This window comes from Miniopterus natalensis, chromosome 1, assembly GCF_054644295.1.
Source record: "Miniopterus natalensis isolate mMinNat1 chromosome 1, mMinNat1.hap1, whole genome shotgun sequence".
In the NCBI taxonomy this organism is placed as follows: Eukaryota; Metazoa; Chordata; class Mammalia; order Chiroptera; family Miniopteridae; genus Miniopterus; species Miniopterus natalensis.
In genome coordinates this window covers 27,585,450-27,600,546 of record NC_142081.1, presented here as the reverse complement: position 1 = coordinate 27,600,546, position 15,097 = coordinate 27,585,450, and the positions used below count along the sequence as shown (strand labels likewise).

Below are 15,097 nucleotides of genomic sequence, written 5' to 3'. Positions count from 1 at the left end.
CATATTGTTCACATGGATGGCTTCTTGTCATCCTTCAGGTCTCAGCTTACATGTCACTTACTTGAAGAGTCTTGACCTGACCACCAATCTAATTAGTCATTTCCTACTTTAATTTCCCTCATAGACCCTGTTTTCCTTAGTATCATGTACCACAAGTCTTCATATATTTACTGTGTTCATTCACTTAATTCTATCTATCCCACTAGACTGTAACGTTTCCAAGGGCAGGGACCTTATTTGTTTTGTTCATCTTTGTATTGCTAGGGCCTAGCACAGTGCCTGACATGTGTAGGTGCTCTACAAAAAACAAATAAATAGCCCTGGCCTGTGTGGCTCAGTTGGTTGGGTGTCCTCCTGTGCACCAGGAGGTTGCCAGTTCTGCAAGCCTGGGTTTCAGGCTCAGTACCCTGTAGGGGGCATGCTGGCAGCAGCCACTCATGTTGTGCTCTCACACTGATGTTTCTCTCTCTCTCTCTCCCTCCTCCCTTCCTCTCTAAAAATCAACAAACTATTCTTTAAAAAACCCCCACAAAACACCTGATAAATAAGTGAACAAATATTGCCTTGGCTGTTTCACTTATCCTTGGTTGTTCCCTCTGCACTGCAACCCCCAAGGGAATAGGAGAAATTTACAATACCCCTTGCCTTCCTCGCTGGGTGCTGAGATGGCAGTTCATTTGTTTAGAAACTGCTGGCTTCTCTTGGGCGGCTGTCACCCAAACGTACACAATAATTCTTAGTAATAATGTAACGGAGGCACTCCGAGAGCTGTCAGAAACGCTTTCAAAGTTATAATTAATGGGTTCTTGGGCATTCGAGACTATGAACTATTGCCATTACAATGAAGTGAGAATTAGCAGAATGTTGAAAAGAAGTGTGTATATTTTTTTGCATAAGGAACCAAGGCATCTTACACCATCTCTCTGAAAGGCAGTTCAGACGTCACATATCCTTTGCGCTCCAGGAAGCTGAGCCTCTTGCAGCAGCAACTCTCACCAGTGGGGGGCGGCAGCATCTCAGTGACTCACTTCCTGAAGACTTGTAGGTAGGAGGAGAGAGATTCGCGTTCAAAACCTTTTTGACTCTATCCGCTCGCCGTAGCGCCTTAAGCCGCTCGAGTTTCAATGCGCGTTGTTGTTGGACGAAGCTGAGTCCTATACACCGCCCGCTGCTCTCCTGATCATGGCTTCTCCGAGTTCCTTCACCTACTACTGCCCTCCAACTTCCTCCCCTGTCTGGTCAGAGCCGCTGTACAGTCTGAGGCCCGAGCACGCGAGGGAGCGGTTGCAGGACGACTCGGTGGAAACAGTCACGTCCAGAGAACAGGTGAGATGACAGGACTAGGCGAGGCGCCCGCGCGGGGGCTTCTGGGAGTGGGAGTCCCATCCTCCGGGCCACCCGTGTGCGGAACTTACCGCGGAACTACAATTCCCACAGTGCAGCGCGGAGCCTCCCTTCTGGGACTCTCTGGGCGCCTGGGCTGGTCTGTGGAGTGGAGCGTTTGTGGGGAGGGGTCGTTTTCAGGGCTGGGCTTGGAGAAAAAGGACAGTACCTGGGTCCCCTCGGCCTTAGGGAGCGAAAGGAGTCGTGCTCTGCGCGTGGAGGTCAGAAGCATCCCAGGCGGGTCAGACAGCCCACTGCCTTCTGCCGGGACTTCGGGAGGTTTGGGGAAGGATCGTGCCCTTTCCCCCACCCTCCGTGTACTTTTGGGACATGGAGTGGAAGAGAAGCGGCCAGAGGTCGTGCGGTTTCACGATCTGTTTAATTTCTGACCTGCAGCGCCAGGTGTGGGGCCTGCCTCGTGGCCGGGCGTTTTATAGTCGTTCAGTCATCTGAGCACAGCCGTGTGCTTGGACACAATGTTAAACGCTGAAAATACAAAGAAATAAAATAGCGCCCGACCAGGAGCATGTCACAGCCTGGTTGGAGGAGACAGGCAGGAAAACAATATAGTTTGGAAAGTGTTAACAATGAAAGTATAAATTTTGGACTATTTGCCATTCACTGACTCCTCGAAGTAGGCTGGGACCTATCGGTTTGAAACGTGTTTAAGGAATGAGTGGGGAACTGGAGTTTTATTCTTCTTTTCATCCCGCAACTGTTACCAAGTAATTGTGGAAATGTTTACCCGTCTGTCACTAGGAGAAGTGCTCAGGGCGATTCTTTTTAGCACTTACAAATAAGCGTCAGGCTGCTTACTAAAATATGACCTTTAGTAAGATCAGTCTCCAGGCTTGACCTCCGCTTTGACCTTCATATCTGAAGTTGGAAGCCTCCATTAAGGTAAAAGTAGTAGTGATAGTTATCCTATTATATATTGTGGCTACAAATACTATTATAAGTTAGTAAGAAAAAACAAAGGCTTGACTACACAGTTATACACATAGTAGCAGAGAGAATATTATACCTGGAGATTTATGCTTCATGGATTTTAGGGTAGGAAAGGAAACCCTTGTCTTTTGACTCTAGCTCCCTAGGTCAGTTTGACCACCGGAGTGTCCTTTTACAGAAGTTTTATGCAAAAGATGGCAAAGAAATCTCCCATGAGTGAAAAACCTTCAGGGTCTTTGCAGTATTCATAAGTGATGAATTTCTGAGTTGATTCAGATCAAGCCTTTTTCTTTGTATCTGACCTAAGCCTTGGGTCACCTTTTATGTAATTTACTGAACTGACCCAGCACAGAAGGCTGTGGATACAATGCGAGTAGAGAAAAGGGAATAGAAATTGGCCTATATGTTTAGAGACTGGAATTAGAGGAGTAAGTAAAAAAGAAAAAGGAACATTATCAGGAGCCTTACTGATCTGCTCTTCCTTTTTCCTATACTTCTCTTTATTTTATTTTATTTTTTTTATTTCAGTAGAGTGCCCCTGCTTAGTTCCTACCAGGAAAACACCATTTATATTCTGAGCACCTAGGCATAAAAGAGTGATGCAGAAATGGATACCATACGGTTCTGGTCTGCAAAAGGGTGGGCCAAGGCCTGGGCCGGGAGAGGAAGCCAGGCTCTGATATGGAACATTGGTATTAATGGGTGCCTTTCAAATGCAGGCCCAACTGTGGGGTATTCCAGCTCACACTTTAAAAGTCCGGGATAAACAGTTCCAGATGGTAGGAAGATAATACGGTATCTTGTTTCCGTGGCTGCCTCACTAATCGTCATAGTGCCTGAAAGGTTAAGGTCGGTGGTGCCCGGGCAGGCTAGGCAGCCATCTCAGACAGTGAATAAAGAAAAATTGAATTTATTTAAGGAAAGGAGATGGGGAGTGGGGATATCCAAAGGGAAAGGCTACATGACACTGAGTTAAAGGATATGGGTTCCATGATGGCAGCAAAAATATATGTAGGATGGTGAAACAAGGAAGAGCAGAGAAGTAACAGGAAAACCTGGGCTGGGCTGCTCTGGCTCCCTGAGGAGTCAGAGAGAGAAGGGGCCTTGGAGACAGGTTCAGGGGCAAGCCTGGGACAGCTGCCGCTGCCCATTGCTACCTTGGTTGCAAGTCTTGTGGGGTCCCCTCGGAGGGAAGAAGGGGGAAAGGGGATGGCACTGGAGTGCTGCCCTGGTGGTGAGCACAGCCTTGCTCCTTTGTCATGATCGTATTTATCTCTTTCTTGCAGATGGAAATCTTAGGGGAGGTCTCAGGAGTGTCTCAATAGAATATTCATCAGCCTTCCCGGTGTGCTCTTTCAGGGTCATGATCTCCACTGATTGGTTGGTGCCAGGGCAGGAGGTCATTAGTCACTATAGCTCGTCCTGAGGCAGCCAGCGTGTCACTTGTCTGGTTTTGCTGCTTTTCTGGGCCTGGAGCTGAAATACAGCTGAGGCCTAGATAAAGGTTGGGGGTGGGGTGGGGTCTAAACCACATGACTAATGATATGAAAAGTCAGTGGTCTGAACCGCATGACCAGTGACATGCTAGGGGAAGATAGGTTACCTGGGGGTGAGGCTCTTGTTTTCCCATTTTTCCCCCTCTGCTAGGCATCCGGTGCTTTCTCCCCTGGCGAGTTTCTGTACCTGGCCCATGGCCCTTGCTCTGCTCAAGTCTGTCTAACTACCTATATGACACATAGAGGTTTGTTCAAGTTCACTTCCCGGGGTGGGGGTTACTTATCTGGTTTCCCTGGACATTGCTTCTCAGCCTCCTTTGCTGGCCCCTCCAGAAAGCAAGACCGGTTGTGTTGTTTGTGGCTCGCTTCCTTTTTTGCACCACCCGCAGTCACTCCATTGCAAATGATCTGTGACTCAGGCCAGTAGGTTAAACTAAAACAGTTGTTTGGTGAAGGTCCTGCTCCTGTTTTTTCTTGTAGTTTGCCCATAAACAGGGGCAAAAGCATCCTCCGCCTGAAATGGCATGATGTCATTTGAAGTGACGGTGAACTCTGAGGGGCATCTAGAAGAATTGTTAGTTCTAGTCCCTGCGCTCAGAATTCTCTTCTCTTAGACGGGGAGGGGAGGGGGGATGCCTGAAGCAATCACAGAATAACTTACAAAAGCATGTAATTCAGTGCTAAATTATGACTGCATTGCATGAGGATTTCAGGGAGTGGAAGCCAGTCTGCTGCAGGCTGAGGCCATCAGGACAACTTCCTTTTGTGGGACTGGGGTTGGGTCGCAAAGGATGGAGTTGGGGGCGGGGGTTGCCATTGCAGGGGAAGAAGCCCTTGTGAAGGAAGACTTACCAGGAATGGATGGAGGGTGCATGTTGGCTGTGGTAGGAAATTGGGTCATCTGGATGGGTGGGGGTGATGGGGGCAGGGCGGGATGAGAGCCAGGCTGAGGAGCTGGTTTGAAGCGATGGGCCTTGGGCCACTGCAGTTCCTGAAGGAGGGTACAGGAAGATGCCCAACCAACTGAGCCATACTGGCCAGAGCTGTAGAAAATGAAGAGACATGGTTAGATCTGCATTTATTTATTGCTGTGACACTTAAGTCTTGAGGACTTGATGCAGTCACTTTATCTCTGGACCCTAGATTCTAATGTAGTCCATCATCAAAAAACACAAACTAACACACATATTAGTTTCTATCATGTGTATAGATGATATACACACATACTGATATATTTATGAGTTTATATTCTATATTTTAAAGACATGTGCCCATATAAGAACATAAATATAAATACAAATATATAGTAGAGTAGGAAAAAGTCTTCTACCTATCTTAGGTTCTCCAGCTGGGGCCCTGTAAATTAGTCTAACCGAAGAAGGTTAACAAGAGAAAAACAGACAGAAATTTATTAACATGTGCCTTATGTAAATACACATGGTAGCACCCATCCGTGAGTAACCCAGAGAGTGGTTAGAACATAGTTTTGTTTTGTTTTTTAAATATATTTTTATTGATTGCAGAGAGAGAGGAAGGGAAAGGGAGAGAGATAGAAACATCCATGATGAGAGTGAGTCATTGATCGGCTGTCTCCTGCACCCCTCTGCTGGGGATCGAGCCCGAAACCTGGGCATGTGCCCTGACCGGGAATCTCCTGGATCATAGGTCGATGCTCAACAGCTGAGCCATGCCTAGTACTTGGTTTTTATATTATCTTAGGCTAAAGCAAAGGAAAAGGTTTGGGGCTTCTAAAGAAGGGGAGATAAATTAGGGGAAGGGAATGGGGAAAAGTATGGTAGGTAGGAGTCCTTTGGTGAGGTTTGTTATGCTGATTTAAGTTGAGTCTTCTCCTTTGATTAGAGTTCTCTACTTCCTGGCACAGAGAGAAAGACGTTTTACAAAAGGAAATTTCCTTTACAAAAGGAGAATTAATGCCCTGTTTTTAGACCCCTTCTTGCATCTCTTGGTTATCTGTGGCCTTTACCTCAAAATAATCCATATGCCAAAGAGGTCTGTTTTGGGAAGGCATCTTCTCGAACCCCTCAATAAGTAGACCCGGACTCCAGCAAACTTAAAAACATTCTGCGTGCCTAGCCTGGGCCCTGTCAGAAGCTGGGGTCAGCTTCTAACAAACTAGTAGACTTCGGCTCTGGACCATTGTGTCCTCTCTTTGCCATGTGCTAAGTGACCCCCTAACCTCATAACTGGAGAAAATGAGAGATGGTCTGTTAGTTTTAATAGTCACGTTGTACATTAAATAGGTGTGGGTGGGCTGGCCTGGGAACCTGTTAGATATAACATTGTTTGATGGGAAAACAAATAAGGTCTAAATAACTGACTTACCAGTGAACTTTCAGAACATCCTTTCTTTGTACTTGTGGCCCACCTGTCTGTAGGATGTGGGGAAGATTGGGTGATAAGGCATCACAAAGCTAAGCACTGTCGGATCTTTTTTAAAAAAAGTTTATAGTTAACAGAAAATACAAATAATAACATAATTAACAGGCATTTTCCTATGACCCAGAATTAGCAGTTGCTAATTTTTTCTTCTGTTTATTTGTTTGAAGGAAAACAATCACAAACATAGCTAGTCTCCCTTAACCCCACCCCCAGTTCAGCTTGCCCCTCACCCCCTCTGGAAGCTGCTTCTGTCCTGAATTGAGTATATATACTTCTACCTCTTCATTTTTAATTCTTTTATGCATCCATAAGCTCTGTATTTATGCACTGTTTTTAAAAATTTACATAAATTGTCACACTGTCATTTGCCTTTTTCTATTTAATGTTTTTCATCTTTATCCAAAGGTGTTTGTACACCTAGTTCATCCTATTCATATTTGAAAGGATATGAAATTTATAAAGATAAATTTCAGAAAAAGATAAAAACCATAACTTAGCCCTAGGCAGTTTGCTCAGTGGTTAGAGCGTTGCCCGTGGACTGAAGGGTCCCGGGTTCGATTCCGGCCAAGGGTGCATACCTTGGTTTCAGGCTCGATCCCAGCCCCGGTCAGGGTGCGTGCGGGAGGCAACCAGTTGATGTGTCTCTCTCACATTGATGTTTCGCGCTCTCTCTCTCTCTCACCCTTCCACTCTCTCTGAAAAGCAATGGAAAAAATATTCTCCTGTGAGGATTAAAAAAAAAAAAAAAATCATAACTTATACAGATAAAAATCAACATGGTTTAAATTTTTATTTTACCCACATTTGAGGGAACCAGGCAGGTGTTATGACCAGTTCAAAGAAAAAGTCAAAAGGCACAAATTTCTGTGGAGTAAAAAAGCTGACTTGCAAATGGTTGCAGAACTGTTTTCTCCATAGTGGGGAAGAAAGTCAATCAAACCTAAACTTAAGGGACAACGTAGAGTTTGCCATCTTACCAGTCACCTACCGTTGACACAGAGGCCTAAAATAGTTCAGAGGCCATGAACAGGGCTAGAACCTGACAGCCTAGAAGACTGTGAGGTAGACAGTGCGTAGTTTCCACTGAAGTAGACTTTTTTCCTACGTTGTTATATACTGTGTTGGGGAAGAAAAATATATAGTTGGGGGAGGGTAATGTTTTAAAGTCCGTCTAGGTTCTTTTGGCTGGTCTAATAATTAAATTGATGTAAGACAAATTAACAGGAGGAAAACAACTTTAACTGTGTACATATTGGAGCCCTACAAAGACTTTGAGACTCAAGGGCAAATGGGGCAATCGAGGCTGGTATTTCCTCCCGAGCTGAGGAGTGGGATAGGGAGGGGCCTGGGGCTTCCAAGGGGAGGAGGGTAATTCACGGGAGAGCCTGTTTTGGTAATTGAATGCTCGCCCTGCCACATAGGAAAAGTTAGCTCTGGTGATAGCTCCCTTTCTGGGCCAGGCTGCCTATCTAAATTCTTTTAGGTGGTGAAGGGTGGGCTAAAAGGTCTTCTTGTGTCTGCTGGGTCTTGGTTGCCTTCAGCTCAAAATAATATACATGGCAAAGTGACACATTTTGGGGTGGCGTCTTCTGCTGTGCTTCGGTGGTGTGTATAATATACCATCGCATGTACTACAGAGCACATAGTAGTTAGGCGGCCTCGCTGTGTGGCGTAGTGTAATATAGTGTAGTAACGTGCAGTGTGTTTTACCCCTATCTTCCCTGCTAATGGACATTTGGGTTGTACCTGAGTGTTACAGTTATTTACAGCATCGCCGTGAGCAGCTTTACACACACCTTCTTGCGCACACATGTAAGACTCTCTCGAGGTGTATCTCTAGCTGAGAGGTAGAATGCCTGGGTTGTAGGGTCTGCGCCCTCAGTGTTATTACCTGCTACCGTGTTGCCCTCCCGCGTGGCTTTAGTGATTTAAGCATTAATTAGTGCTATACTGGAGTTCTGTTTGGCCCACACCCTCTCCAAGACGTAATATTGTCATAGGTCCTAATGTGGGAAAAATAGCATCTTTTACATAAGTTCCAAATATCCTCTCCTAGGCGCTTGTTTGTCTTTAACCTCGCTTACGTTTATGTTCTTATTTTTCTTTGTAGTATGGGCTTTTTGAAGAAATCTTGCTCTATCCCAAGAATATAACCCTAACCCTAACCCTAACCCTTCATTTCAGGCTATTTAAAAAATTTGAAGAGCTACTCCCTTGGGATGAAACCTTCAGGTGACTGTCCTGGAGGCCTTTCTTGTCACAGTGCCTGCAGCACCGTTTCTGAAGTGGGCCAGATGCTTAGGCTGCCATTCTCCTCCCCAGAGAGCCAGATCGCTTCATCAGGACGTGCTCTGTGCCCGTGCCCAAGGGAAACGAACCTGTGGGCCCTTTGCTGTTTATGCAAAAGAAGGTTATCTGTTGTTATATGGCTGTTAATTAGCCTTTGCTTGTACCCAGTTGGTAACTGCCTTGCTTGTGGGGGTTCTCAAGCAGGAAGGAGAAATGAACTAGAATAGAACAGTCTGTTCCTGCCCGGCCAGAGTGGCCCAGCAGTTGAGCATCGGCCTATGATCCAGGAGATCGCAGTTCAGTTCCTGGTCAGGGTACATGCTGGGGTTGTGGGCTCAATCCCCAATCAGGGGTGTGCAGGAGGCAGCCGATCAATGACTCTCTCATTATTGATGTTTCGATCTCTCTCTCCCTCTCCCTCTCCCTTCCTCTCTCTGAAATCAATAAAGGTATATTTATTGGAAAAAAAAAAAAAAGTCTGTTACTTTGGGATGGAAGGAAAGCATGGAAATTCAAGATAAAATGTGAGGCCAGGGAGAGAGAACACGCTTTAGCATCCCTATGTTGAAGCTGCTTTTGTTTGTTGAATTCCGATTTGAGAGCTGTATGGTGTTTAGAGTTCTTCATAACTTTTCTTTGTTTTTTTGATAGTTACCCCTCAGTTCTCTTTAAATTGAGGATTTTGATACATTTTTAAAAGGAATTTAATTATAGATCTTGCTTACAGCTATTATGCAGTTGTTAGGACTACTTCCCTTAATTCTGTCCCAAAAGGCTCCGTTTCTAAATTTACTAAAGTGTTGAAGGTCCCCAAGGCCAACCCTAGGCTTGGTGATTCAGTACAGAGATTCAGAGAACTCAGCATATTGTCATACTCACGGTCATGATTTATTACAGCAGAAAGCTGCAAAGCAAAATCAGCAAAGGGAGAAAGCTCATGGGATGAAGCCTGGAAAAAACAAGGCATAAGCCTCCAAGTCGTCTCCCACTGGAATCCCACAGGACGGGCTTAATTCCTGCAGCATTGAATTGTGAATTGGGACAACACACGTGAAATGTTGTCTACCAGGGAGGCTTGTTAGAGATTTGGTCGTGCCAAACCTATAGAGAAATAATGAAATATATAGAGAATTTTTGAGCCAAACTGTCAACAATTATTGGGAAGCAAAATCTCAACGGATTGAGATAATGCTCCAGAGAATTGCAGTTGTGCACCTCATTTTATACATTACAGTAGAAAGAGAAGATGCAAGTGGGTTACATGAAATCCACTGGTGTCAGATTAGGGAGGTGGGAGAAAGCAAAGAGGGGGACACCTCTGGGATTGAATGAAAATAAAGTGATAGACATATATTTGTTTACATAGGGGAGTACAGGCTAGTTAACAGTAAAAAATTAACATGATAGCTCAGCTGGTGTTGCTAAGTGGTTGAGCATCGACCTAGGATCCAGGAGATGATGGTTTAGTTCCCAGTCAGGGCACATGCCCAGGTTGCAGGCTCCATCCCCAGTAGGGGACGTGCAGGAGGCAGGCGATCAGTGACTCATCATTGATGTTTCTCTCTCTCTCCCTTTTCCTTCCTCTCTCTGAAATCAATAAAAATATATTAAAAAAAAATTAACATGATAAGACAATGAGAGGATTTATGGTCTCTGCCCTGGTGTACTGGTTGTGCCCTGAGGGGTCTGGAAAAAGGGGAGTTATGCTGACATTCCAAAGAAAGGTTATTGTAGGTGCAAAAGACAGTAAGACAGGCTTAGTTAAGGTAAAGATTGACTTTTGTCAGGGAAGAAGCTAGCCTAGGGCATGACTACCTGATATAATCTGCTTTTAGTTAAAAAGTTTTAATTTCAGACCATCCTTTGTGGTTATTTTAGGTCTCTGAGTTTGCAAGGCCGCCACACAGGCCTTCCCTGAGCTTGTCAGGTTATCACGTGTCAGGTTACCTTTTCGTCCGTAGTCACATAGGTACCCTCTGCCTGGCACTTGTCAAAATTCCAGACTTCCAGAAGGAAAGTAGCTGTTTGGCATAAACCACGTTGTTTATGCAGTTCAGGCACAGGGAGCCATTCCTATCAGTTTTGGAAATGGTGGCAACGCTCCTGAAATCCAGGTTCCCAGACACCAGCCAACGTCAACCTTTCAAACCAGTCTTTCTAAGCATTGTAGTCTCAGGCCTGTTATGTTAACTCTTTTATATTCAACCAGTTTTTTTCTTTTCCTTCTGCTATGCAAATCAGAACATTTAAAGAATGCTTGCATCTTCCCAGTAACATATTTACTCAGATCCTTTATATAACATGGCAGGTTATATGGGGAGAGGTGGAGGCCAAAAAGAAAGGATATTGCATGTTTTGGTGATTACTTTAATTCTTTTTTCCCCGGAGGAGCACTTTTTGTTTTTAAACCTTGCCCGAGGATTTGCTTGGGGGGGGGGGGGTGGGGAGAGAGAGAGAGAGAGAGAGAGAGAAACATCAGTTGATTGCCTTCCTTAAGCTCTCTGACTAAGGACTGAATCTGAAACCCAGGTATGTTCCCTGACTGGGAATTGAACTGGCAACCTTTTGGTGCACGGACGATGCTCAACCAACTGAGCCACTCTAGCTGTGCAGTACTTTTTAATTTCTATATTAATCCATCACTATTTGTAAAAAAAAAAAATCAGGCTTATTGCTAAATATTATTTTAAAAGTTGTAATCTAAAAACCATACTGTGTGTTCTTAGGTGATCTTTTTTCTATTAAAAAATATACCAGTTCCCAAAAAATACATAGAATGGTAGCAAATTATTGCAAATCATGTATCCAATAAGGGACTTGTATCTAGAATTTATAAGTACTATTACAATTCAGTAATAAAAGACAAATAACCTAGTTTTAAATGTGAACAAAGTATATGAATAGACATTTCTCCAAAGAAGACATACGAATGGTCAGTAAGCCCCCAAAACGTTCAATATCATTAGCTATCAGGAAAATGTAATCAAAACTGTAATGAGACGCTGTTTCCCACCCAGTTGGATGGCTGTAATCAAAGACACAGATAATAACTAGTGTTGGTGAGGATGCGAAGAAGTTGGGACCCTCACGCACTGCTGGTGGGAATGTAAAATGGTACAACCCTTTGGAAAGCAGCCTGGCAGGTCCTCAAAGAGTTAAACAGAGTTGCCACATGATCTAGCAATTCCACTTCTAGGTATATACCCAAGAGAAGTGAAAACATATGTCCATTGAAAAAGCTTGTACAAGAATGTTTATAGCAGTATTGTTCATCATTGCCAAAAAATGGGAACAACCCAAATGCCTATCAGCTGATGAATGGATAAGCGACCTGCGATATATTCATATAATGGGATACTGCTTGGCAATGAAAAGAAATGAAGTCCTGGCACAACCTGCAACATGGATAAAGTGTGAAACCATTATGCTAGAAAGAAGCCAGTCACCAAGGACCATATATTGTGTGGTTCCATTTATATGAAATATCCAGAATAGGCAAATCTATAAAGATAGAAAGTAGATTAGAGGTTGACAGGAGCTGGCAGGATTGGGGGTGACTGCTAAGAGGTACAGGGTTTCTTTTTGGGGCAGTGAAAATGGTTGAAAATTGATTGGGGTGATGGATGCACAACTCTCTGAAAATACTAAAAGCCATTGTACTGTACACTTTAGATGGGTGAACTGAATAGTATGTGGACTATATCTCAGTAAAGCTATTAGAAAAATACACCGGTGCTTAAGAGAAAGTGAGTTCTTATTTGTCTGTTATTATGGAAAGCTGAGCTGTAATGCGCAGGCGTTTATTAGAATTCATAACTTAGATTTTCAGACCCGAGTCAGCTACTAACACATTGGAATAGCACTTGTTCATTCTGAAGAATGTGATTAGGAAACGTGATTAGGAAAATCCAAAGAGAAATGACACCAGGCTGGGAATATTTTAAGCATTTTCCACTTTGCTGTATGACAGGTCTCTGAGTTTAGAAATAAACCTCCATTTTCCTCATCTAGTACTTGGCTGCTGATGTTGCCCGAGTGGGAACTGAAGGTGGGACTTTTCATGAAGGAGTTCCTAGCTGGAAGCTTTTCTCCTAGGGGTCTATGTGTCCAAATGCTAAGGAGGAGATGGCTCGTCCATTAGCCTTTGAATATTAAGTCATAGGGATTTGAATCAGCTTTTATTGGGTAAAGGAAGTGAGTTTCCTTCCCACTTGCTTGTGTTTCATTCAGAATTCATCAGTTTACTTTGCTGTAAGAGTACATGGTAGGCAAATCTTTACTTAATGATTTACTGACAGATGTTTCTCGCACTGTATAGTTTTCTATCCGTTTCAGCTTACAGTTAAGGGAGGCACGGCTGAGAAATGCAGTCTGTGTTCCATTTAGGCTGGTGCTTTATGTCAGTCCCATGCGAGTGCCTGGAATGGAGAAAGAATGAGGAATCTGGGACAACTTTCGTATTCCTCCTGAGTCAGGTTCTCACGGTGGCCTCCGTCTGTTTGTTGAAGGATTGTACATTCTTAGCCAGATCATCCCTCAAACTCTCATGTTTCAAGACAAATACCAAAGCATATCCCAAAACCACATATAAATGAATTTTAGATTGGCTGTCATTTTAGATGATTCACACCGCTGCTCCCCTTATTACCACAAATCATTCCTGCACACCTGTCGAGGGGACAGGAAGCTCTGGCTCAGTGGGTGTGTCAGAAATAAATAATACATTTAAAAAATTTCCCAGAGAGGACATTATTATATATCTTGAAATCTCAACAAGGACATACCTCACCACAAAGAGTAGGGATGCTGCCCGGCTGGGGTGGCTCAGTGGTTGAGCATCGACCCATGAACCAGGAGGTCACTGGTTCGATTCCTGGTCAGGGCACATGCACGGGTTGAGGGCTCGATCCCAGTGGGGGGCATGCAGGAGGCAGCTGATTGATGATGTTTCTCTTTCGTTGATGTTTCTATCTTTCTATCCCTCTCCCTTTTTCTCTAAAAATCAATAAAAACATTTTTTTTAAAAAGGAGTAGGTGTAGGAATGCCGATGAGGGTGACACCCTGTATCCTGTTAGCCACCCCCTCTCGCGTGACTGTACCCGTTTCTCACAGAAGCTGTGCTGTGCAACCACGTTATGGTGTGTTTTCAGAGGACACAGGTGATCTGGTTTCTTTTGCAACCTGACCCTCTGAGATCCTTCAATTTAGTCCCGTGTGTGACAGATACGTTATTTCTTTGGTGTTTCTACGATTGATGTTCTTGTAAATCCCTTAGGAGATTTTAATACTGCTCAATATGTATTTAAATCTGTATTTAAACAATAAGAAGTATGACTCTTGGCAGGAATTAATTGTGTATTTGAGAATGGCCAATAAAATGAACACCTAAACAACTGCATAGAGCAGGCAAGAATAAATCTTTCAAGCAAAATGTACCTGTCTTCATCTGCTCCCTGAGTAACTGGTGCCAGGGAGCCAAACTGCCATTAGTTTGGATGTTATGGATTAGTTTACTGGAGAAGCTGATTGTGATGCCAGCATGGGCCAGGGAGGGCATTCTGTCTCTCTCTCCTGTCTAAGCCTGTCATCTGCAGAGCCCCTGAATACAGTCTTACAAGCACCAAGCACCGCTAGCGAGTGGGTATTTATGGCAATAGGAAGAAAAAGCTGATAGAGGTCTCACCTGTATTTGTTTTCTCTCTCCCATCTCCTGCATCCTTCCCAGGCAAAAGTAGAAGAAAAGATCCAAGAGGCCTTCAGTTGTTACAAGTTCAACCACCTTATACCAAGGTAAGCTGTGGTTAGGATTTTGAGGGGATTTGGGAGACACCACCTCCTGTGGGAGCCTCTCTTTCCTCCTTGAGCTTAACTAACCTTGGGGGATGAGTCTGCTGGGAGAATGATGTTTCTTGACCTTGTGGCCACTGGCTTATCACCCTAACTCCTTCCTCCACTAGATTGTTGTTCAGAGATGTTCCACTTTCACTGAGCCGTCCGCTGTCATGAGGACACGCCTCGAGGCCTGAACTCTGAGGTCTGAAGGTGGAGAGGGGAAGTTCATGTTTCTCTTGCTTAGTTGTGAGCTGCTGCTCTGGTGTTCAGATGAGAACCCTCAAGTCTTTCTTTTTCATATTACACTTTGAAACAGATGTAGGGTCTGGGGGGTGGCAAACAATGGGTTCTTCTGATGTATGTTATTGTTTGACTAGGAAAATGTGAGGAGTTTGAGTTTCTCCCAGCCTGGCCCTTGTTGGTTGTGCAGCAAATCCCGTGGATGAAACATAAGGCCTTTTGTTTTCTTTGGCACTAAGCAGGTTGAAGTCTTCTAAGCTCTTTGATGTCAGATATTCCAAAAAGGGGGCTATCAGCAGAAACTTCTTACTTCATTGGAACCCTTATTTTATCTTCTTTCTAGTGTTGTAATGTATCACACTAGGATACAGTAGGGTTATTTCATTCCTTTATTAGCATTTCTCTTTTAGTCATAAACTGTTTCTCCGAAACCATCCTGCGTCATATTTCCAGCCATCAGAACGGACTAGTAGTCCAAAACTGTGCGGGGTCATCATTTTATCTTAAT

General features: G+C 44.1%; 1 protein-coding gene across 1 annotated transcript in view; it reads left to right on the top strand.

The window, feature by feature from the left end:
* Positions 1-1,100: 1,100 nt before the first annotated feature.
* FNTB (farnesyltransferase, CAAX box, subunit beta) overlaps positions 1,101-15,097 on the top strand; it is a 52,923-nt gene continuing 38,926 nt past the window's right edge. Inside the window, exons 1-2 of the mRNA XM_016223819.2 lie at positions 1,101-1,326; positions 14,243-14,307. Of these exons, the coding sequence (XP_016079305.1) occupies positions 1,183-1,326; positions 14,243-14,307 (209 nt within the window). The 5' untranslated portion in view covers positions 1,101-1,182. The remainder of the gene's footprint in view (positions 1,327-14,242; positions 14,308-15,097) is intronic.